Genomic DNA, 26,259 nt, shown 5'->3' on the forward strand with positions numbered 1-26,259 from the left:
TATACAACATATATTACAATTAGGTGCATCATAACATGATCCACCGAAGTACATGTGTCAAAAGTCAAGAAATCAAGATGTTACATATTTTCAGCTTTCCAACAATGGGAGGTATGTACTTCAAGCAGAATATTATATTAAAAATGAACTATACTGCATTTTGAGGTATCAGGTAGGCATGCAATAGAGTAAATGACTTCACTGCTGCCATAAAGACTCCCTGTTGTAATATTTTGTACCAAGAAATTACTCATTATAATCAGGTAGTGTACTTGGACCAGATGCACATTTTTATTTGCAAAGAACTTAAAAATCAAATTCTTGATGTCTACACAAAGAAGATAGGCATTCTTAGAAGCAGTGGCCATCAAGTAAATACTGAAAAACAAATATTAACCCTCTGGGCAGCCAGGGTTTTCCCTAAGAAAGCACAAATTTTCAAAAACTACTATGAGAACAAATTATTTTTTTGATTTGAATGCAAAAACTCTCCTGGTATTTCATACCTGGATTTGTTTTCTTTTGATATATTGCCTTAATTTCATTGACATATTTTAATACGCACATATATAGTTCTTACAGATATCACAATATATATTCTAAGCCGTATACATACAGCCTTCCCGCTTAGAGGGTTAAGAGTTGGAGTTTTTCACAATGTATAGCTGTAAGTATTTGCCAAGTGTGATTGAGAAGATATCCATAGAATGGACTGGCCAGGGCATTCCTGATTTAAATTCCACTGGCCATCTGCCATCTGAGGGATAACTTTAATGATACATCTGGTGGCACAATCTTTTTCTCCAAAGAACTTCAGACAACTGAAACATATGCTCTTTAAAGAATGGGTGTGGTGTATTTAATTATGGCAAAGCACACTAGGGCTATCTGCCTAAGAGGAGGGATGCCTTTCGTGGAGGACTTTCTAAGGGAAACTGGCTCGTATACACGTTACACATGGGGAAAACCACGAAAACACCCATGCAGCCAGCCCGTTCGCGGGATTCGACTTTAAAGAATGGGAATTCTAAATTTTGTAGATTAAACACAATATTAAATGGTATCTTTGATTTAAAATAACTATGGAGAAATTCTCTTATTGTTTGAAGAACTGTTATTGAACCTTATTCTTACTGTTTGTTAAAAAGCAGTATGTACAAATAGAAATATTGACATTAATATTTATTTACAATTTAAAGATATGTTTCTCTTAGAGAAACCAGACAATGTTTTTGAATTAAAACTTCAGCTAAATTATCGTTTTATAAAATCTTTGATCTTAAATTCTTGATTAAAATTTAAAACATTTTACTATTGGGGCTGTTAAATTTAATTTCGATGAAACCATTCATAAGTTCTACGAATATCCATGGTTAGATTGTAAATTGTAAATGCAGTCTATTATGGCATTCTAGTTCACTCCGCTCTAACTTTCAAAGTTATAAATAAAAAAATCTAAAAATATAATAAATTTTTATTCATGTAATGGGTTGTTAAAATACATAACCAATAAATAAGATAAGGTACTCTCATCTGGTATCAAAATACAGATTAATAAAGAAACTGGAAAGAGTGGAAATTTTAGCACAGTAATAAATTAGTTTCCTAAAGCTATTGCAGATTTTAGATACGTTCAACTTATTTTTGAATGCAAAATATAAAAGTATTTAGCTTAGTATGCATATTATTTTAATAAATGAGCAGCCTGTAACAAACATTTTAATGCTGAAGGACTAAAAGTAATACATCAAAAGTTCCAAATTCCTATTTGCATCTCCTTTTATACTAGGAATTTCGAACTTATCAAGTAAATACTAGTTACATATTTTCATTAAAGCACTTTGCTGGATGGTGTTATAAATAGGGTAGTAATCGATATAGTAATACTACAGCAGAAATTTTTATCAACTTTCAATTATCCAAAATATCAGTCTACAAATTTCACATTTTTTCTTATAATTCCATAATATGTACAAAATGTTTGATTCTTGTTCATATTTTAAATGACTTATAGTGCCTTTGTAAGAATTTACACAACACATAATACTTCAAAGTATATTATCATTCTGAAATTAAATGGCACATCAACAGTTGAATAATATTTAATATGCAAGTTTATGTATTAGTTATCTGAATATTTACATTTTGTTAAAAATATTAGTATAATTCCCATTCCATAAAACTATATGATTTGTATAGCAAAATTTACATTTTATTTTGCAATAAAATTATTACATTAGCTAAGGATCCTGACTTATCAGTAAATTTCCATTACTGAATTTGTTACTTATTAAATTGTAAATAACCTAAATGCTTCAGATTAAAACATTCAAAATTTTAGCAAAAATAATGCAAACAATTTTTGAAATCATTCATAAAATACTCAGTGATTTATGAATCAATGATTAATTTTCATATACTGTATTCAATGACCCATTTTTCCTTACTTTGATGCAAATATTACACTATAGCATAATATTTTTACTTCCCATTTGCAGAACTCTTGGACTCGAGTTTTATCTCTAACCCTTTGAAGTGCGGTGGTCCGCACCTTGAACCCACCAATTTTCAAATTTTTTTTCTCATCTTTCCGAAATTTAGTGAAAATCAATTAATTACTGATCTTTTACCTACAAATAACACAAAATGACTGCAGAATCATACATATTTTAAGTCTTTGTATTTCAAATCAGATGCCTTTTAAAATTTGTTTTCAATGAGACAAAATAACTTCCTTTTAGTAACACAAACAACTTTAAATTTCAAAAGTTATTCATTGCACATCATAATTTCTACCATAAACAATAAAAATTGCATATTAAAAAAAACCTATTTATATTTATGGCATTTGCTTTGTGGTTTCAGGGCGTGACTACTGAGCCACTAGAGCATTGTGTTACAATGCTCGCAATCCTCTAGAGGCTCAATGGTCGTGCCTTGAAACCACTGTTCTTCACAATGGCGTTTGTTTGCTTTTCAGATAGGAATGTTTATTTTTACCCGGATGCAAATAAAGGGCTTTCAAACCAAAGTGTTATTTTATTACTAAACAAGTGAAAAGGTCCCTGCCCAGTGAAAAGGTCTTCTTTTCCAGAGATTTTTCTCTGAACACACTTGCTTCCCAAGACTTGACTTCCCAAGACACACTTGCTTATTGTGATTTTATAAATTATTCCGCGTTGTTTAAATTTAATGTAAATATACTTTGCTATAATTAAAAATAGAAATTGCATAAATGTTTTATTTAAATTAAAAATATTTTCTAAATATTTTGGGACGAAATATGAATGGGAAATGAATGATCTGTACCAAAGACAAAAAGACCAAGCCCATTAACAGAAAAAAAACCACAAATTTCATGTGTCAGATGAAAATAAATTGACTAAATAATGCCACAAATTTCATATGCCAGATGACTAAATAATGCTGGACATATACCAGTGAAATTTAGATCCAGGCAGTGTATATTTTGTAGCACAAGGAAGAAATTTCAAGATCAGGATCCAACTCAGGAAGAAACCTCAAGATACACATGCGAAATGTGCAATGTGGGTCTTTGCATGTACCAAAAAGACAAAACATGCTTTGAACAGTATATAAAAAAAAAGTTTTTTTTTAATCCTTACTTGACTGAGTTTTTTTATCCATTTATCCGAACGTCCTTATTACATAGGTACTTATATTTTCACTGCTATAGAAAAATTAAATAAATGTTTATTTTTTAATTTTTTCTGACAATTTACTTTGCGAAATAATGTAAAAAAATTTACATATAATGCAATTCTTACATACATTTTTTAAAAAGTCATATATTTCGTCATTTATTGGAAATGCGCACGGAAAAAGGTAATTTTTAAGTTTCAAAGTCCTAGACGCACGCTGGTTTCACGGTGCAACCACCACCCACAGAACAATGGGCAAGAGAGATTTTTTTTAAATTCATATATTACATGTCTCTAAGATCATAATATTAAATTTCTAGAGTTTTTAGTTAAATTATAAAAATAATATAGTGCATGTCAAAGGGTTAAAGGAGTATTCTATTTCAAGGACGAGGTTTAAAATTTGCCCACTAATGGCAAGTGTCCTTTAATCACAGTGAATGCATATGCACTTATTATAATAAAAAATATACCACAGTGAATATCGATATGCAAACTACCAGGACATTATTTTATAACTTTAATTTTCTATTATAGCATTATTTTTTAAAACAAAAGAAAAAAAGGTATATGAGTTAGTTATGAATTAAAAGCATATGAAACTATTTACAATTAACAGCCGCTCTGCGCTACTAAATATGCAATAGTTCCACGAATTTGAGGTGCTGTATTTATGTTTTTCATAATACCAACGCTAAAAGTTTTCTGTAACAGAACTGTAGCATATTCTTGAACAAGAACAACAAATTCTGGAAGATGTTCCAAAGCAGTAAGCACAATATCAACTCGTTCACTCTCTAGACATTGAAGGTAGCTGGAAATAAATGTTAATCCTCGATTAGGATTATTTTTAACATAACGCATAACAAGATTAAAAGCGGACATGCGAAACTGGACATTGGTATCATGCATCAGAGATTTCAAATTATCAACTACATGCTCTAACACAGCTGGTTTTTTATATGATATACTTTCCAACTCTTGTAATGCAACAGAAATATCTTCTGAACTACCTTGTGTTAATCTAGTAATGATTGTTGATAAATGAGTTTGTGACACATTAGACTGAAACTGAAGACCTGCTATGACATCATGGATGGAGGCTTCCATTTTCTCCTCTGATCCTGAAGCTGTTCCAGGAGCAGCCCAGTAATGCATACAAGAACCTGTGAGAATTGATCGAAGACTAGCTAAATCTTGATGTTGTGATGCTAAATCCTGCAGAGTGTCAATATATTGTTGAATAAACTGCCGTGCATAAGCAGGTTTTGCAGCAAGGTACTGCAGTAGAAATGAGAAGAATCTGTTCAATAACTGGAGAATTTCTTTAGGAGTTCCATACGTTTGAAAGACATCCATATATAAAGAAAGAATATTATGTAAATCACTACAATATTCAGACTTGAACAAAAAGGGAGGCAACAATTCTAAAATGCTTAAAAAACAACCAAAGAGAGTAACATGATTTTGTTGACGAAACAATGGATATTCCAAATGAACTCTGCCCCTCAACAAAGCTGTCATCATAGGCAACTGCCTCAATAGTAGCACAGGATGTGAACTTGCCATTTTTTTACAAATAAATTCTATACGAGCCATTTTAGATATACAGTGCTTACTTGAATCAGTTCTAGCAAGAGAAATCAATAATGTATGAGAAATTACATCCAAATTGCAATGACTTGTCTTTGCAGCATTAGATCCTTCAGATAAAAAGGACAAACAATCTGATATAAGTGTAAGAACAGCAGGTATCTGATGATATGTTTGAAGTAATAATTCACTGCCTAGTTTACTTTTTATACCATCTTCTTTTATTATTTGAAGTAAGTGTTGAACAGATGAATTTATTAAAGATCTACGTAATGCTAAACATTTCAAAAGCAATTTCATCCGCCACTCTATTATAGAAATACCTTTTGCAATGGAAGCTGAAGATTCCTTGGGACATTTCATTAATGCTTCTTCTAAGATATAATTTATGACTGATTTTATCTGAAAGTCTGATAATGCTAAAATATCTTCCTCATTGCCTCGTTTATTTTTTTTCTTGTAACGACCTTGCCAGATTTTTGGAATGTAGATGCAAGCATGCAGAAAATCAAGAACAGACGTAGGATCAAATTTAATTTCTACAGCATCTGGATTTAGTATGGTTTGAATGTAATAATGAAGAATTTCCCAGCTGGACTGATGAATTAGTAAGGCAAGTAAATATGGTCGAAATGGAACTGTTATAGATTCGTGAGGTGTACCAATCAGAGAAAACAGCAAGTGGCATTGTGATTGTGGAAATGAACTCATAATTTTTGGCTCTAAGCATTCAAGCCAATCAACAAAAAAACAAAATTTTGAACGCTTAAATGTCTGAATACTTTGACTTGCATTATCTGTTAAGCGTTTAAGAGTAATATTTGTCATTGCATTCATTAAAGGTTTTGTATCACCGTTAGAAATTGCATTTTTCACCAAGTACTGCATTACTTCCTCTAATCTCAAAGAATCTTTGGTTTCAGCAAGCTGAACTACATTCATTATATTTTGGATATCAAGATTATCTGCATATTGTTGTATGAAGAGTTTCCAAGGTACTGGTTTTTTAGTTTCTGGTGGTTTATGCTTATTATAATATTGAGATGCTACAGTTAATAACGAGGAATTTGTAGCTGAAACAAAATAAATGATCTGCTGACAAATCCATTTTAACTTTTGAGCTAGCTGACTTTTATTTACATCAGCTTTAGCCTGAGAAGCTGTGGCAAGCCTAAACAGAACTGATGAGTAATATGATTTTTTATGCAATGCTTGAAGAAAGGCCATTTTGGAATCACTTCTCAAAATTTGCTCACAAGTTAAAATGAAAACACTAACAGCTCCATTATCGCATGACTTATCTAAAATGTCTTTTGATAAAGCCTTCTGTAATCCTTTAAAAAGATCTTGTTCTTGTTTAGCACTTAAAACACCTAATGCAGGATTTAATCCTAATAATTTGACAAGAGAAATTGAAACAGATTCAATCCCAATAGCTGTCGGAAGTTTAGGGGGAGCACGCTGAATAACCGGTGTCTGATTTAGCACAGTATCGCAATCAGTATTCATTTCCGTAGAATCTGCATCCAGTAACAATTTTGCAAATTTTACGCCTCCTGATGCTCCTCTTCTGTGTTGGACTTCCACAAGCTGAGACATATAAGACTTATCTAACACTGCTTGCTCGACAGAGAAACTGTCAAATTCCACAGCCAAATCTAATGTTCTCAAAAGCTTGCTCATGCTAGATACTGGAATTCCAAAAGATTGTATAAAAAGTACTAATTGGGATGGGTCTAAATCTTTAAGAGCAGCATCCACTAAAACACCTACTGAGGATCTAATCATACGCAATTTTAACCAGTCTGGAAGAAGAAGAGCTTCTTCCGATGTATCAACTAAGAAAGCTTTCGGTTGTTCACCGTCTGTTGGAAACCAAATTTCCAACAAAGCATCAAAATATGATCTTCTGCCACAAACAGGAGGTCCATACGTAAGAACTATAATCATAGCGTGAACCACTAAAATATGCATAGTTGCTGATTCTCCAGAAGCCCACTGAATTAGTATTTGATCCTGTGATTCTGACCAAGAGTAGACTTCTTTTGATGGGATTTTTGCTGCAGATAAATATTTAAAAAATATTTCAGATACAGAGGATAGAAAGTCACTGCCATGTCCATTACAGTTTCCTTCTAAAGGCAAAATAGTATTTACTATGGTAGGACGCTCAACTATCATCTGAGCCATATCTAAAGCCAAATCTGCAAATTCTTGAAGATTATGATCAGGTGTATGAACAGCTAAAAATGTCACATATGAAGCTATAGTCAGGGGATCATTTTCTATCTGGCAGGCTTGACGTAAAAATAGGCTAATTTGAGATCTAATAACATCGAAGTGTGGTAAACTTGGTATGCTTTTTGATAACCAATTATACTCATGGATTTCATTTTTTCTGAGTAAGTCTTCGTCATCTGAGATTGGAGATTTATTTGGTTGATATAAAAGCATATCTAACCCTTTCAAAGCTAATGTCCTGGCACTTGTCTGCTGTGAACTTAATCTCTTCATAAAATAACTAATAACCTCAATAGTATCATGGGGTTCACTATCAGGCTCATGTAACAATTTTTGCAAATGGAATAGTAGTTGCTCTTGTTTCTTTTTCTTTTTTACACAACTTCTGTCTCCATCATCACTACTGTCATTTACAGAACCAGCATCACTAATTAAAAACTCACATAAGCACTGCACAGGAAGCATGTTGAAAGAACTTGCACTTGATTCAACTAACTCACTTAGCCAGGACATTGACTGAGTTGTACCTTGCCTTTGAATAACGTCCAACAAAAAGTCAGGGTTTCGACTGTGACAAAGCAAATCGCCCAATTTTAATTTGGAATTCATTGCTTTTAATTGTTCCAGGACCACAGCTGGAGGTTTCCGTGCTGGGCCATGAGGATCCATGGAAATCAATTTAGATAATAAAAGACTATTTGATTCAGTGATTGTAACTTTAGTTGAAGCAGCAGCTAAATGTGTTTCAAATAGCAAAATCTGATCCTTCTCCATCTGACTCATTTGAAGTTCTCTATTTTTTATTTCTTCGGCTTTTTCTCCAAGAGCCAAAGTTGGTGGCGGAAAGATAAATTGATTAGTTATACACATCTCCATTAAATTTCTTAACATGGGATAAGTCTTCCAAGCCATATCACCAAATGTACTTGGATTATGACATATAATGATCAGTAACATAGTCCATGCTTTCCAGTATAATTCAGATATGGCTAAATTTGGTGGATGATATCCTTGAGGAAGTGTAATATTTTCAGGATGATGATATGCACATAAGTTGAAAATAAGGTCACAAAGTTCTGTATTTTCAAATTCTAAAACAGGAAAATCATCACAGTAAGTCATAGCAGCTCTTTTGATTAACTGATCAGCGAGTTCTAATGCATCAGGTGCAGTAAGAGGATGTTCCCTAGAAAGTCCTATAATAAGGACCCTTGTTAGAGTATCCTCAAGAAGTGGGACCTCAGATGCTAAACGAAGCAGCAACATTCGCTCACTCTCTGTGGGCCAGTTATCTTTATTATAATAATGCTCTATTTGTTCCATAAAGAGTAATTTATGAATGCTGTGGATAAATTCATTTCTGCCTGGTTTAAATAGTTTTGGTACAGTAGAATATAGCCAATACACTGAATCCCTTTGTATATTAGACACTTGTAGTTGATAATTTCGTAGCTGAGTTAGATCTCTTTTTTCACCTCTGGAACATGTGGAAAACTGCTCTTTTACAGCAGGGCTTACACCTAGAAATATAGCCAGAACTATTAAATCTGTTATTGATAAAAATACTCTTTCTTTTAGTGGCATTTCTAACTCTAAAAATGTTGCTTCCTTTTTTTCTTGAAGAAGTGCAGAGCAAAATACTGAAAAATTCAAATCATGACGAACAGTACGAACTATTTCCCTAAGCAAACCACGCAGAGCTCGAAGATAATCATCTCTATTACACAGTAAATCCAAGAAAACATCTGCTAAAACTTTTGCTGCTTTATCAGGTGAATGTTGAAAAATGATTGAAAGCAACTGCATGTTGTTTGGATTACGTGAAGTAGAAAGCTCATTATAAATAGCATGTTTTAATAGTGTGTTTAAATTGTCTGGATGTTGGCAAATCAATTCTTTCATGCATAAAAGATAATGATTAATAATTGGCTTGGCTTTTATTCTTATCTTTATTAACTGACTAATAACTTCAACATCATGCTGATTATGTTGATTGCAGTTAAGACACACAGCCAGCAGTAATTCTTGTGCTGGTTTAGTAAGCTTGGGATTTTGGAGCCACATTTCCAATTTCTGTGAAACAGTTAACCGAACTTCACTTATTCCACATGTAGACACCAAAAAGCGTAATGTATTGCGTGATACTTCGGTGGGTTGACGGCGAGTCATTTGTTCTCTAATGACATCAAGTACATACTGAGTTAAACTTTCTTCACTGTGCATATATCTAGGAAATACTGCAACAGAATCTAAATTTTCTTGGATTTCTATATTTACACTTGAGCAAGATTCATCATCATCTGTTCCAATATTAGGTGGGCTTGGACATGCTTCAGGTTTAAACAAACGATCAGGAATCATCAAATTCTTCGGAATAGATTTGGTCTTGAATGCAGTCAATATATTGTCCACAAAGCCTTTACAATAGTCATGATCAACCCACACCCTTTCAGCAAGAGAATCTTCTACATAAGCTTTGACAAAAACTTCAGGCCAATTACTTTCTTCTTTATAAGCAGCCATAAGAATATTTGAAGCTAAAATTGGAACTAAATTATTTCCTTTAGCTTTAAAGTTAATACTTAAATCTCGCTTTAATAAACTGCAAAATGCTTCTACTATTAACTCAGAACAGAAAAGTAAAGGTTTTGTTTTTGCTAAATATTGTAAACTTAAGAACAAAGGTGCATCAAATTTTGAGCGACTAGACTTTAATTTTTTAACAGCACCACATAAAAGTGCTTCTACTTTTTCATCATCACTACAATCTTCAGCTTCGAGCACTTTGTTAACTAAATCAGTGGATTCAACTTCAAGTGCTACTGTATCCCATTCATCACTTTTCACAGTTTCTTTTTTGCTTGCAGAACTTACACGTTTTAAATTAGAAGTAGAACTAATTTTTGCTTTTTTCACTGGTACTGATGATGATGGTCCAGATACATCAGTCTTTCTTTCTGATGTTGAAACAGATATTAATGTTGATTTTGTTTTTTTCTGCTCACTTGAATCACTTTGCCGACCTGATGACTTCGAACCCAAAGCTATAAAATCAGATACATGCAGAGGTTTCACTTTGTTTGCTGACCTCTTTAACTGCTTTTTTTCACGATCCATTTTTTTATTTCCTGAAAGAGATATAAAAAATAAACAGGAATGTAAATAGTAAAGGCATAGTTAAAAATACAAATATTATCTATTTATACATTGCAGTTATATATCTTTGAGCAGGGGAAAAAAAACAGCTATTAAAACTCATGTAACTTGAAAGATTTTACAACTAAACATACAGAACTTGCCAAAGATATTTATTTTGACATGCTGACATATTTTCAAAATGCAGAACTGCTTATTTCTGTAAACAATAAATTTAAATATGAACATAAGAAATGTAATATAAAGTGAGGTAGGAAAAAAAATGTGTTAAAATTTTTACAGACACATAGGAAAAATGAATAAGGTGTAAATATTGACTAAAATGAAAGCTTTACAGTTATCTTTTAAGCTATAAGCTATATATTAAATTACTTAAGAGTTCCTGCAAAACACAGCATATTCATGATGCTTAGCACAATAAAACTCCTAGAAAAAGTTAGGTAGTGGCTGCAGTGATGCAAGTTGGTGTCCTAGAGTATCTTACATGTTCTTCTATTGGTATTAAATCCAGAGAATATGTAGGCCACACCACTCAATGGACCCTCACCCTCAAGATAATCAGTCATTCAAGAAGTGCAATGCAGAAAAGCATTAACATCTATTGGGAGGAGGTTATTACCGCATTCATAGCTGCACTGGAAAAATTGTACAGTTCAATATGGCTATTTGGAATGATGCCCGCCCACAGCATGATTACACAACCTTTATACTGATGTCTTTCACCAATGCTTTCATGTTTACTGAATATGGTAGGGTCATTCTAGATTGTTAAGTTCCATCAACACTAAACAACATATTTAAACAAGTACCTCCCAACAAATGTGGCGTTTACACCAGTTTGTGTGCAATCATCTACTATGCCAAGTTAGAATTGTCGACAGGATTCGAACCTGTGCAGGGAAGCACTACTGGATTTAGAGTCCATTCGCCAACTGCAGCATGTTTTCTTGTCTCCTACCAAAATTATTACAATTAAAACAGCCAGCAGGATATTCTATATTCTCTGTAGATAAACTTTCACCATACATGCATATAGCAGCATCGGAAAACAGTTTCAAGTGCTGTGTGATTTCCGGATTCTCAGCCTAGATTTACTTAGTAAAATGTGCACATCTTTCAATTATTGAAATATGGTCTATGAATTTCTTTATTTTATCTCTGAGTGTTTTTTAATGAGTATAAAAGTGATTACGAAATATTATCCCAGCTGAGTTTGTAGAGACATTAGGCCTTTTTTGAGGGGGAAAGCAGGAAAGATGAAAAAATGAGCAACGTACACGCCGGGAAACGGACCTCTGAAATACGTGCTTAGCATGCAGACCACCACACTACGAAGGCATGCTAAGGAAGGTGGGAGAAATACCTTAGTTAAGGTGTGATCTGTGATTATGTGCTCACATTGTGAGTGTGTACTAAGCATCACTAAATAAATATTAAAAACTTTCTAAAACAGAAAAATTGGCTTTATTTTCTAACTGTTTGAAAGAAGAAGCATTTAACATTCTATACTCATGAGTGTGCTGAAATAGATATATAGAATCTTTTAAAAGATAAATTTCTCACATACTTTCCCAGTTTAGAACATGTTACCTTTGACAATTTTGTTTCAGTAACTTAAAATAAATTTAAAGATATTAATAAATACTTCTGCCAAAAATTAAAATTAGGCTCTATATTGAAATTAACTGATCAAATTTCAATCGACTCCCTCACTCAAGGATTACCAGAGCAATACTATATGTTGCTAGCTGTTCACAATATTACTTCTCTTCAAAATTGGATTTCTTTAGCCAGGAAAATATTTCCAACCTCAAGTCTCCTGAGAATTATCACAAAGCACCACTATTGTGCCCTGGTTTACCATTCCTAGATAAAATCCTCATCCATATTTTGATTATCCAAGATATCTTACTCCAAGACCATTCTATATCCTACGTCTTATTTGCCTTAAAATCAGGTCTGCAGAAATGTTCAACGACGACAATTGAGATATCCAAATTCACACTAGCACACTTTATATTATCATCAACTCCCATCTTATATCAAAATCAATATCCAAATTCACAGCATTCTGCCTTAAATTATCATCAACCACAATATTCACAAAATCAGAGGCTTTACCTAAAAAATGACAATATTTTAAATTCAGTGTTCAAGTAGGGAGCAATAACGTTTTTACTATTACTGATATCAATAGCCACATTAGCATATAATTTCTGAAGATACTTTAAGTTGTATTGAAAATGAAACTTCACAGAAGTTATCGTCTCTATCTGGAGGTCTTGCAGTGTGTTCCCTTATTTAACTAACAAATGAATTTTAGCGACTATGATGTGTATCAATTTAAAAGAAATATAAGTAAATATATATGTTTAGATAATCTTTTCAAGAATAAGTTCTTATATTTATCAGAAAATATTAAACTTGACTGTTTCAGCAATGTTGCAAGAAATGAATGTGAAAATTTCTGTGTAAATAACCAACTGAATGATAAATAAATACAATATTTTTTTTTTCAAAAAGTAAATATGATGTAGGTTGCATAAATATTGAACCTCTAAGGATCCCCTAAAGATAATAATCAAATTAAAAAACAAACAGATGAGTTATTATATCCAGAAATTATAAAATCATCATTTAGGCCTTATGCTGCTCCTGTAACATTAGCTTATGAAAGAGATGAAATTTCATAAAAAAATCAATTATGTATTGATTACACAAAACTTAACCAAATTACTAAAACAGATTCTGAACCTATACCTAGAATAGCTGCAGTACTAGATCAATTAACTAATACAAAAGTATTTCTTACCTTAGATTTGGAATCTGGTTATTGACATATAAAGTTAAATGAAGAAGATGCTTGAAAAAAAAAAAAAAAAAAAAAAGGCATTTACAAACCAATTTTAGTCTTTATGAAGTTACACAAACTATTTTTGGATTGCAAAAATTCCCTACCTGTTTTTCACAGAGTTCTTTGGCAAATCTTAAAGAATAAATACCGAATTCGATTTGCTTTCAATTATTTTGAAGACACTACAGTATTTTCCCAGAGTTTTAAAGAACACTTACAGCACAATACTTAAAACTTAAAACAATATTTGAAATATGTGAAAAAGGAAAAATAAAACACTCAAAATGCCACTTTGCTACAAAGAAAATAAATTTTCTAGGATATGCTGTTTAAGTAGGAAACTATTAACTCAGTAATGCGAATATTAACGTCCTTAAAAAATTAAAACCTCCTAAAAATGTTAAAGAATTACAAAGATTTCTTAGCAGTATTAATGTGTACCATAAATTTATTCCAGATTATGCATGAATTAGAGCCCAGCTAATACGGTGTCTCACAAAAGTAATGGGACACTTGTGCTTTACAAACAGAAACTGTAGTAAAATTAATTTAAAAAAAAACATCTAAAAACTTTTTGTGGGTGTGTTTCATACTTAAATTTAGTAACAATTATTACATAACATACATTTTTTCAAAATATTAAAACATTAATTTAATAGAAATACAATTGTTTAGAACGGAGCAAAAAATGGCTCACACAAGTGATGGGACACTTATTTTTCCATCAAATATTTATCCAAACATTTTACTTTTTGAAAGGTTTTAATATTTTGTTGGATTTCCTTTTACTTTTAAAACATGATTTAATCTTCTTGGGATGGATTCGACTAATTTTTTTGTGATTTCTGGAGTGATTTTACCCCATTCTTCTTGAAGCCCCGATTTTAATTGCTGTTTTGAAGAAATGGTGTGTTTGCGAATTCTTGATTCCAAATCTTGCCAAATATTCTCTATGGGATTTAATTGTGGAGATTGTGGTGGTGTTTTTATTATTTCAGGACAGTTATACAGCAGTCAGAGTCTAACGTTCAAAGCAGTGTGCTTGGAGTCATTGTGGTGGTAGAATTTAAAATCGTTATGAAGGTTTAATTTTCGTGCTGAAGATTTCAAATTTTGATTTAAAATGTCCATATACTTGTACTGATCCATTATACTGTCAATAAAAACAAGATTACCAACTCCAGCGGACGACATACATCCCCATACCATAACTCCTCCTCTACCATGTTTTACTGTTAGCATCAAGTTCCGTTTGCGAAATTCTTCCGAGTTTTCTCCACACCACGATTCTACCGTCAGAACCAAATATATTAAATTTACTCTCATCAGCAAATGTAACTTCATGCCAGTAATCAGAATTCTTATTTATGTTGGATTTTGCGAAAGCCAGTCTGAGTTTTCTATTCTTTTCACTTACGAAGAATTTTTTCCTGGCTGCTCTACCGTGATATCCAGCAGATCGAATTACTCTTCTAATAGTTTCAGGATTAACAATTACTCCATATAATCAGCAGCAACTTTAGGAGCACTCATTCTTGGATTTTTTTTAATATTTTGAACGATAATTCGCTTTATTCCATTGGATAGCTTTGATGGTCGGCCAGATCTTCTTTTATCCTGAATCATATGATTCTTTTTATATTGTTTAATGATATTGAAAACTGTTGAATGACTCAAGTTAACTGTTTCAGCAATTTCTCTAATAGATTTTCCACGTTCAATAGGCAAATTAATAACTAATTTTCGAATTTCAGGCAAAGTTTCTTTTCGTTTAGCATTCATAGCTGCACAGAGCTAAAAAACACATAAATTCCTAAACAAACTGGAGAGAAATACTGCAGACTATTTTATAAATTATTGCCAATTGCTTTTGAGTAAAAATAAAAACCACCAAAAATATTTTTATTGTAGTACGTAGTAGTATCTAATGGTGTCCCATCACTTATGTGAGCCATTTTTTGCTCCGTTCTAAACAATTCTATTTTTATTAAATTAATATTTAAATATTTTGAGAAAATGTATGTTATGTAATAATTGTTACTAAATTTAAGTATGAAACACACCCACAAAAAATGTTTACATGTTTTTTTAATTTATTTTATTACAGTTTCCTTTTGTAAAGCACAAGTGTCCCATCACTTTTGTGAGACACTGTATATTTAAAAAAATTACTCCATATAAATATCGAAATATGAAGGGAAGAATCAAATTAATTTAATAAAAAAGAGATATTAATAAATATATATCAGATTTAATTAACATGGAGGAGATAAAATTTTGAGAGCTAACTTTTTAAAAACTACTCATACTTTTTTTACAAAACTCGGCAGTTTGGCATAATTTGAGTCATAGAATCAAAATATGGAAAAAAATTGGCATATCACTTCAAAAAAAAAAAAAAAAAGTTCACTTTTGTGTCAAAATACCTATATTAGAACAGTGCTATATATAAAGTTGTGCTTTCAAGACATAAAAAATGCAAGTTGAATTCTTCAATCAGCCCAGTCACTTACAGATGGTAAGCCAGGTTTGGCTTACCATCCGTAAGTGAATCTTTCAAATTATTATCTATTGATACTACTGATGGTTTAAATTATTATTATTCTACTAAAAATATATTCACATTATTATACATCATGCTACTCATTATATACAGACGTTTACTTTTAAAAATGTAACTACTGATACTTATATAAATTGTTTAAGACAAATTTTTCAAACCCCAAAGAAAATTTTAAGAAATAGAAATGCTGCTTTAACATCTTCAAAATGTACACTGCGCAAAAAATAAATAAATAACAAAAATTTTAAAAAAAAGGGGGAAGAGGACATTTCTATATCTCCTACTTTACTGAGCCGATTGAAGAAATTCAACTCGTGTTATTCATGTCTCGAAAGCACGATTTGGGTTAAATATTCGATTTATATAGAGCATTATTCTAACATAGATATTTTGACACAAAAATCAGACTTTTTCTGAAATAACATTCCAATTTTTTTCCACATTTCTTTTCTACGATTCAAATTATGACAGAATGTCAAGTTTTGTAAAAGGCTGAGTTGCTAAAAAATTAGCAACTCAACCACAGAGTTGCTAAAAAATTAGCTCTAAAAATTTCATCTCCTCCACTTTATTGAATTTGGTATATATTTATTAATATCTCCTTTTCTTATTAAACTTTTTTGATTCCTCCTTCCACATTTCAAAATTTAGGTTTATTCTAAATAAAAATCACACATTTTTAAAATTTATTTTTTAAATTTGTATTCTAAATTGTATTCTGTATTAAATTCTTAAATAATTTTTATTAATTTTTTGAAAAAATTTTTGTATTATAACCTATAAAATGTTTACCATCATCTTAAAGTAGATGTCTTTCTATGTATACCTGTGTATTTTAATTCAACATTTTCTAAGATGTACTTTAATTTACATATTGGCACATTTTAAAATTTGGAATATTTGTTATGAATGATAATAATGCCAAATGTTGTTTATGCACTTTGTTAAAATGATTTGAAAATTATGAATAATATTTTTCCCCTGCTCCTGTACAATTAAATAAAGAAAAGAAAAATTGGTTGCTATAAATTAAAAAGTTCGGCAAGTAAATTATTCATGGCGCAAACTGAAAAAAAGCTGCCAAGGTAAATTTTTGAATTTTTCTGTAAATTTCGCACTAAATTTTACAAAATGTAATATTTAGGAATAATGTAGATTGTAGAATCAAAATATGGAAAAAAATTGGCATGCCATTTCAAAAAATGTCCAGATTTTGTGCCAAAATATCTATACTAGGACAATGCTATATACAAATCTAATAAAAAACTTAATAGCAAAAGTTGTGCTTTTGAGACAGGAAAAATACAATTTGCATTTCGTAAATCAGCCAAGCAGAACGGGAGATATAGAACTGTCTCTCCCCCCTTTTTTTTGCACAGTTATATGCTTTTTAAGATATAATAATGTTACACAATTATTAACTACTGCTAAATTTGAAAGAGGGTTACTCAAACCATTACACCTAGATTAAAATGTAAATTAAATTCTTATCAAGGTACTACTACTGCATGAACAAAATTGTTGCCTGAGATTACAGAATAATACCATAATATATGACATTCCGTAAATAAATTTCCACTATCTTATTTAATGTATGGAAAATATGCCACGATCCCATACTTGAAAATCAGAAATATACCCACCATTTGAAGAAGCTAGAAAAATTACTCAAAAAAGGTCTATGATTATCATAATGTAAATAAAAATAGGTATGACATCCATTTTAAAGCAAGCGATATTAAACCTGGCAATTTAGTAATGTATGAAGAATTTCAATATCTTATTCTTTTTCAGCTCCAGACACTGTCTATTCTACCAGTTTCAGACCTTTTAATGCAGCAATAACTTGAAATTAACTGTCACAAATAGTAGAACACCTCTTGTTATTCAAAATTAAGTATATTTTATTTTCCAATTAGGCATTAAAATTTCCTTAATCTGATTGTGACTTTTAACCTTGAAAATGTGTATGCAAGGTACATTTTTCTAACTAACCATTTGTTAATTTTCAGTTCATTAATTGCAATCAATTGAATTACATTTAATTTGCCATCTCTTTCTCTCTCTCTCTCTATATATATATATAATTTATTTACTAAACAATATTGATTAAATGATTATATTAGCTCCTAAGTTTAATTATAGTAGGATTACCTTAAAAGAGTGAATCCATACTAGCAAGTTATATTTTGAAAGATGTTTTGAAGTAACTTGAAAGTAAAATGTGAAAAATGTTTTAACGGGGAGTGGAAATAAATCATGAATAACAAAATTTCAATTGTAAATGGAATAAATTAAAGGCAAGAATTAAATTAAATGCATGTAATCATTGTCATTGATCAGAAATTAGTTGACTTTTCAAGGGGAACAAACCAACTCCCGTTCAATAAACAATAATTAATAAATAAATACGAAGGTGTTTCATCTTTACTCGAGCAATAAGGCTAAGCCAAACCGGCAATTAAAGTCAGGCTAAAAATTTCCATGAATAGAAGGGATTATGAACCAATGCTGATATTCAAAGAACTTATTCCTATTAAGCATTTTAGCCAATTCAATTTTGAGTGAAAAGCAATTTCTGCAGTAAATTTCAATAATGTTCGAGTAACCATCCCCCGACACCCTCGTGTTTATGCATTTGAGTTCAATATTATTTGTAAAAATTAAACATTGGAAATTGGCATTATGAAATAGAATTCAAAGTAGTTGAAATAAACATTAGAAAATTACAAAAAATAAGATAAATAATGCAAACTTTGTAAAAATTAATAAAAATAAAAATTATAATAAGAAAAGTGAATGTACATGAAGATATAAAGACCAGAAAAAGTATTAACTAACTTACGTTCTTTCTAGTGGGGAGTGGGCAAAGTGTTCTCTGTGTTTCCGAAAATTCTTAGTGCCAGCGGGAGCTTTGAATAATATCAGTTGGTAAGACTTGGGTGAAGTAATTTATGATAGTGGGTGGGACTCGGAATTCTTGAAGGATGTATTCTGTGTGGTCTTATTGGAGTGAAACCGTCTGTTAAAATTTTTTTGAAAATACTAGTGAATGGAAATTAATTAATTTCTGGCTAATTGTCGTGTCGAAACGATTAATAATTTAAGAAAGGAAAAAAGGAATTTTCACTGTCAAAGAACTATTTGATAGACTAAAGATTATAAAATAGGCCCATTTTTTTTTAGTAACAGCATAGTAACAGTAAATCAATACAGAGATTACCTTTTATTTTGCATTCAAATGAGGTTCAATGTGGCTGTTGTTGTTGTGGACCACATATTGCATTCTGTGCACAGTATGCACAACAGCAGAAAATAACATGTCTGCAGGAATCTCCTGTACAGTCCGTGATATGTTATCCTTCAATGTAGCCAGGTCCTGGACCACTCCTTGATAGACTTTGGACTTAAAATCCATAGCCAGAAGTCGCATGGGGTAAGATCAGGAGACCGAGGTGGCCATGTAATTGGAAAGTAGCTGCTAATGACTCTGTAGTGAATTTCTGTCGTAGCATCTGTTGCACCTGTACAGCAACGTGTGGAGGGGCTCCATCTTGCATGAAAATGATTTTCCCCACGCATTGTCTTTGGTGAAGTGCCGGAATGACTGTTCAAATGTTTGGTGAAGTGCCGGAAAGCTGTTCAACATGTGGCGATATTTCTCTCAGGTAACAGAACAGGTTTCCGGTCCTGTCAGGGTAAAGTTCTCATAGAAGAATGAACTTACGATAAATTCCGCTGTGAACCCACACCAAACAGTTACCTTTGGTGAATGTAAGGGAATTGCTGTGACTGCATGTGGTGATTTGTCATCCCAAATTCGGCAGTTCTGGGTATTCACAGTTCCATTCAGGTAAAAGTGGGCCTCGTCTCCCCATAAGATTTTCCACGGCCAAGCATCATCCACCTCCATTCTGCAAGAAAGGTTAGAGCAAAAGTCAATCGCTTATTATGGTTGGGGTAGAGTAACTCCTGTACATGGTTGATCTTGTACGGATAGAAGCCGTACTGTAAGGCATATCCATATTCTGAGCTACTCCATGAGCACTAGAGGTGGCAGCAATATTGTCTGGTCCTCTGTCGACAATCGCCGTGGCAACTGCTTCGATTGTATCCTGTGGTACAGGTTTTCGTCCTCTGCCTGACTAAACCTTCAGAGAACCTGTTTTCTCAAACGTCGCAACCATTGCTTTTAGCCCATTAACTCACACAGGACCGTTATCTTTACGCATTTTTTTGTGCGTTCTAAAAGCACGAAGAGCGGCTGATGTGTTGCACTGGTTGAGGTAAAAGAATTTGACCAGTAACGCACGCTTGTCTAAAGGAGACATTGCACATAAACTTTCAATCCGATTGATTTGAAATGTAACACATTGCCTTTTAAAACACAAGCAGCTGGCACTGTGCAAATGGATGTAACATGAAATTTGAATAAAGAACTTCTTCTGCTCAGCATACGTGATATTGCATATCACGAGACTTTATCGGTGTTTATGTAGATTTTACGCTTTTTAAAAGTGTTGCCATATTTCACTTGAACTAAATCAGAAAATGTGCATAATAAAAGGTAATTTTATTCCGTATTAATTTACATTCATTAACACTCTATTACATAGCGCCAAATATTCCCCTAGGGGTGACTTTTGGAACTAATTTGTTTTTACGCAGAATCCTTCGTCCCCCGTCTTGTTTAATCTTCCTACAAAATGTAGCGTCGTTCTTGCAAACAGATCGCGCTACAGAACACTGTGAGCACTGTCAGTTTAATTATGGGCACCCGGTATTTAGTAGAATGGGTTTCTCGAAAGAAATACACACCAAGAAAATTTAAAGGTATCTCATTTATGAGCAATCTAGCCATTGAATTTGTAGAAAAATTTGGAATAAAAGTAACTAGAAGCTCAGTACACCATCCGTAAAGCAACCATGTTGAAAGATTTCACCAAACAATCAAATGAATTTTAATATGTATCGAAGCAGCCCCTGAGTGGGAGAAGCAAGTTCCCGCAGCTCTATTTGCTTTAAGAAGAATAATGCACGAGAGTACAGGATTTACACCTGCAGAATTAGTATATGGCCAAAATCTTAAAACACCTGTAACATTATTATATGAATAATGGATGAATCCTGAAGATGAAGGAAATAATGTTGTTGAATATGTTTTTAATTGATAAATTGGTTTAAAAAATGCAAAGATACAGATAAAATGCTGGAAATGCAAACCAAAAGAAAAGTGTGGTATGATCGCAAAGCTATTAAAAGATAATTCTCTGAAGGAGATTTAGTATGAGTCGTACCAACAGATAAACCAAACAGACTAGCAGTTGAATGGGAAGGTTGAGAAGACATTATCCGAAACTAATTATGTTGCGAGTTTCGAAGGAAAAAAAGATCTTCAAATCTACCATGTTAACATGCTAAAACCTTATCATACGCAAGCAGAATTAGTTAACCTTCAGATTACAAAAGATCAGTCTGAAACTGATGATATGGAGGAAAATTTCCCAACAATTGACTCTGAACCAACATTGTTCAATTTTGAGCACATTAAAGAAAACAGTTCCTTAAGTGATAAGCTAAATGAACAACATATTTAAGAATTACATGATCTGCTGCTGAAGTTTTTTAACATCTTTTCTAATAAGCCTGGAAAAAATCATTTAATAACACATGATATTAAATTGACAGAAAACACCCCAATCCACTGTAAACAATACAGAACGTCTTCTAGACAAATGGATATACAGTCAAAAGTCGTTAATCTGGACTCGTCGGGACTTCGGCGATTCCGGATTATAGATCATCAGTTTAAATCTCGTACGCTTAGTTTACGTTTACGTTTTAGTTGAAGTAAACGTGCATGGAAATAATTTAAATATTTGACACTATGGAAATAATTTAAATATTTGACACTAAGTATTTGTAATGTTTGCGGTATGAATTCGTTGGTGATGTTTATAATATAATAGATAATTTTGAGGTAAAAGTTTTTAGATATTTTATTTATTTTATACGTGGAAATGTTCATATTTGGAAAGGGTATATACTTTTTCGTTATTAGGTAATTTCATATATGTTCTTTTTAACGGGTTTAAGGATTCAGAAAATTGTCATGCATTTTCGTGAATTTTTTCTAATTTATGAGAAAAAATCAGTGTACATGGATATGGTGAAGAGTGTGCGCAACGCCATTTTTGTGCAATTCTGGGATTTTTTTTTTAAGTAAAAAATAAGTCGACGTGTACATGGTTTAGTGATATTTTAATTAAATGATAGTTATTTTGTGAATTTTATGTTTGTAGGAATTTGGTATATGTTTTAGTTGAAGTAAACGTGCATGGAAATAATTTAAATATTTGACACTAAGTATTTGTAATGCTTGCGGTATGAATTCGTTGGTGACGTTTATAATATAATAGATGATTTAGAGGTAAAAGTTTTTGGATATTTTATTTATTTTATATGTGGAAATGTTCATATTTGGAAAGGGTACATACTTTTTCGCGATCAGGTAATTTCATATATGTTCTTTTTACCGGGTTTAAAGATTCAGAAAATTGTCAAGTATTTTCGTGAAATTGTTCTAATTTATGAGAAAAAAGCAGTGTACAAGGATATAGTGAAGAGTGTGCGCAATGCCATTTTTGTGTAATTCTGGGATTTTTTTTAAGTAAAAATAAGTCGACGTGCACATGGTTTATGAGTATGTGTTATTTTGAAAAACGCGTAAGGAGTATGGTATTGTGCACTTTTTCCCAATTTTGCAGTGAATATTTGTCATGATTAAGCAGTTTTGTTAGATAAAATTTCTAGCATAAGTGTAATTCGGTTAGTAGATTGTTGGAAGAAGTGTTCAGTAGATAAAAAGAAAAGAAACATGTCTTTACTTCGTGAAGACAAAATGGCGGCGGAAAAAAAAATAGAGGGTTGCTGTAGGAGAGTTGGTCGCCAAATTTTCGCCAAAAAATCGCCAAGTTACCATGATCTAAAGATCAACCAAAATTTAATCCGAAATTTTAACTCCACATATCAGCATAAAAGTAGAGGCATTATGGTTTGGGGACGTGCTCCTGGTACAAAAAATATAGTTTGGGTAGAAAATAATATAGATGACCCGAAATATATATATATACTCTTCTTAATGGAACATAAATTATAAAAATATAGTTTGGGTAGAAAATAATATAGATGACCCGGAAATATATATATATACTCTTCTTAATGGAACATAAATTTGGCAACAATTAAGTGTTTGGCGTAGAATTAGTCAAGAATTCTATGGATTTTGAATGGGGGGTTTTCATCCGCAGAGAACCCGTTGGCGCTTCGGGAAAGAACCCGTTGACGCCGTTGCATTTTTACTCGCCAAGCTCGCGGTTCATCCAAAGAATCATCGACGAGCCGAGCCGTAAACGTGATTTTTAGCGCATGTAAATTCAAGTTAGCAGACAAAACAATATATTAAGCATATGGTAGTATAAATTCACAGATAATAAGCATGTAGATGTAAAACTAACCGGTTAAACGTGATATACAAAAATGAATTTGTATTAAATTCAAGTTAGCTCAAAAAAGAATATATTAAGAATAAGACACTTTATCAGCATTTATAACGGAATTAAAAATTCATTTAAAAATATAAATTAGTATTAATCTACTGAAATTAACCGGTTAAACGTGATTTACGAAAAAAATTTGTCTTAAATTCCAGTTAAAACAGAAAACAATATATTCCTTACGCCAGCAGCGGTTTGCTAATTTTGATGACCATGGTGATGCATCAAACTATTCAGTCATCTTAGATAATCAATATTTTTTTATTTCAATTTAATCATCTATTTATGTCACACCTACCATCATCTGAAAGGTTATTGTTAGAAAAGCATTAATAATATATTATCTTGTTAAAATTTTACGCCATAAAAATTGATTTATTCTCATAATTTTAGATGACAATAACCAATAATAAAAATAAAAGCATTACTTAATTATTTAAAATGCACATGCACATTTTTGCGGCCTACGAAAACAAATTATTTTAGAGGTTGGAAATCTCATGGTTCTTAGAGCTGTTAATAATTAAGAACACTACGTGAACAGCCGTGTTACAAATTAGCATTCACCCCTCCCGCCGTATTTTCTTCTTTTCATCCCGAACCGAGAACGGGCATCTATCTTCGAAAATATTTCTATCTATTCGTTGTTAAAAAATTCAGTAAAAATAATAATAAATAAGAGAAGAATAATATAAATCTACACATGCGAACAACGACAGTGATAATTCAACAAAATTAACCCAAGAGGAATGGTTGCTAACTTCGAACAAGCAAATAGTATAAATCCTCTGGGTTACCAGGTTTGCACTATTATCGCCAAAGTTGGCGATGTTTACATATACCGGGTTCTCTGCGGAAGTGCTTCCGGTATAGGTCCTTCTTCATCAGGAAAAAAGCTACCTGATTTCTTGTTGAAGTGAGTTTAAAAAAAATGACCATAGGTAATATGATGAAAGAGTAGAATACGATACAAAATACTATAAATAGTCAAGATGCTATACACAAAATGCATTCTAAAAGAACACATACAAATACAAAATCCATAAAATAAAACAGCAAAAACAAATTGCGGAGTTACAATGCAGAAAATTTTCCATACAAGCTCAAAAATCAATCAAGGTTGAGATCAGATAAGTGTCCGAAAACTAATGTGAGAAACTGTATTTATATTTGCAGATACAATGATTTCAGCATGACATATACAAAAAAGAAATGAAAGGAAATACTATTACCTATAACGAAAATAAAAACTTTAAAGATTAACCTAAGTTTTCATAATATACTCAATCCCACCACATTACGCAGGATACAACATTCAAACCACCCAATATCTAAAACGTTTCATATAAATATAATCTATCAGTTAGCGCTCGATCCCCGAACGCGCAGGGAGGTCACGTGATCGTCACTTCATGCGTAAGCCGACGTCACAACGAAGCTCCCACAGCCAACTCTATAACAGTCGGCTGTGAAAGCTCCGCCCAGCCGAAATTTCTCAAAATTTAAGAAACACATTCATTTAGAGAAACATAGATGTCATGAGTAAAAATACCCCTTAAGGTATTAAAATTTTTGCAAAGGATGCTAATGACTACAAAGTCATTGTTAGACTACTTTGTGCTGCCAGAATTGAACACCACTCATTTATACTCCCTCAGGATAGAGACTTAAAGGTTGTAATCCGGGGTAATTCTTTGATTCGATTCAGTACAGTTGTCCCAGTCACGTAGGCGGACAGCGAAGTTGTGCTGAGCGTATTGATAACGTATTTTCTGACTAGTATTATAGGGTAACAAAATGTCTTTCTTTAAGACACCGGATCTCAACGACGACGATTACAGTGACTATGTAGACTCGGAAAGGTCAACGGTTTCATAGCCGGTAATTTCTAAGAGAGAGGAGTTCTTGAGGAGTCCGAAGCCGAAAAAAGGAAAAGGAAAAAAGACGCAGAAAACCAAATCGGAAGAACAGCTGATGAGTCAAGAAACTAATGAAGGCCGAATCAAGTTCAGTAAAGGAATTATCAGAGATATGGGATATGATGAAGCGGTTTTTGCGACTATGGGGGTCTAGTCTGCGGTGTCCAGACGCTAATAAGCGTATGTTTCTTGGGAGCTAATTTCCGCTAGTGTAAGTAAAAGTAAGCATTTGAAATTGATTCTTACATACGAAGCACCTCTTTTTAAAAATACATAAAATTTAAATTAAACACACATGTTTTTTTAGTAAGATATGATATAAAACTATGAATTGAAATGGGATTTTACAGAAACTTTCATTATTTTTTAAATATAGGCAATATTTAACCTCCTTGGTCTATTCCCATCAAGCTTTCAAACATAATGGGATTAATTTCTATTTCTAGATACTACCTGAAAATAGCTAAACGTCCTAAATATCCTGGATTAAATAATAAGACAGTAGTAAGTGCACCTAAACGCAAAGTGTTCAGGGGGACAAAAGTTTCTTTAGGTAAAATAGTCCACAAAAGGTTATTAAAACACTCATTATTGTTCTGTCTTCCTATGTAGTCATTTTATCCTCTTGTCACGCAGTGAAAGATATGTTGCTTTTACAGCTTTTATATTGTTTAAAGCTGTGCTTAATTAAAATTTTATGTATTGTTACAGTTTT

The 26,259-nt window shown here is 32.2% G+C and overlaps 1 protein-coding gene across 2 annotated transcripts; it reads right to left on the bottom strand.

Moving 5' to 3' along the window:
* Positions 1-1,454: 1,454 nt before the first annotated feature.
* Positions 1,455-25,018, bottom strand: IntS1 (integrator complex subunit 1). Of its 2 annotated transcripts, XM_085812202.1 has the most exons (3): positions 24,858-25,018; positions 18,915-19,983; positions 1,455-10,624 (listed from the first exon to the last, which is right to left on the bottom strand). In XM_085812202.1, the coding sequence occupies exon 3, from the start codon at positions 10,611-10,613 to the stop codon at positions 4,275-4,277; it is 6,339 nt and encodes a 2,112-aa protein (XP_085668328.1). In that variant the 5' UTR covers positions 10,614-10,624; positions 18,915-19,983; positions 24,858-25,018; the 3' UTR covers positions 1,455-4,274. The 2 variants fall into 2 exon arrangements, with proteins under 2 accessions (XP_085668328.1, XP_035215176.1); XM_035359285.2 differs by lacking the exon at positions 18,915-19,983.
* Between the last annotated feature and the right edge of the window lie 1,241 nt (positions 25,019-26,259).

This window comes from Stegodyphus dumicola, chromosome 2, assembly GCF_044657685.1.
Source record: "Stegodyphus dumicola isolate Sdum_Otavi_A_Nest chromosome 2, ASM4465768v1".
Taxonomy (NCBI): Eukaryota; Metazoa; Arthropoda; class Arachnida; order Araneae; family Eresidae; genus Stegodyphus; species Stegodyphus dumicola.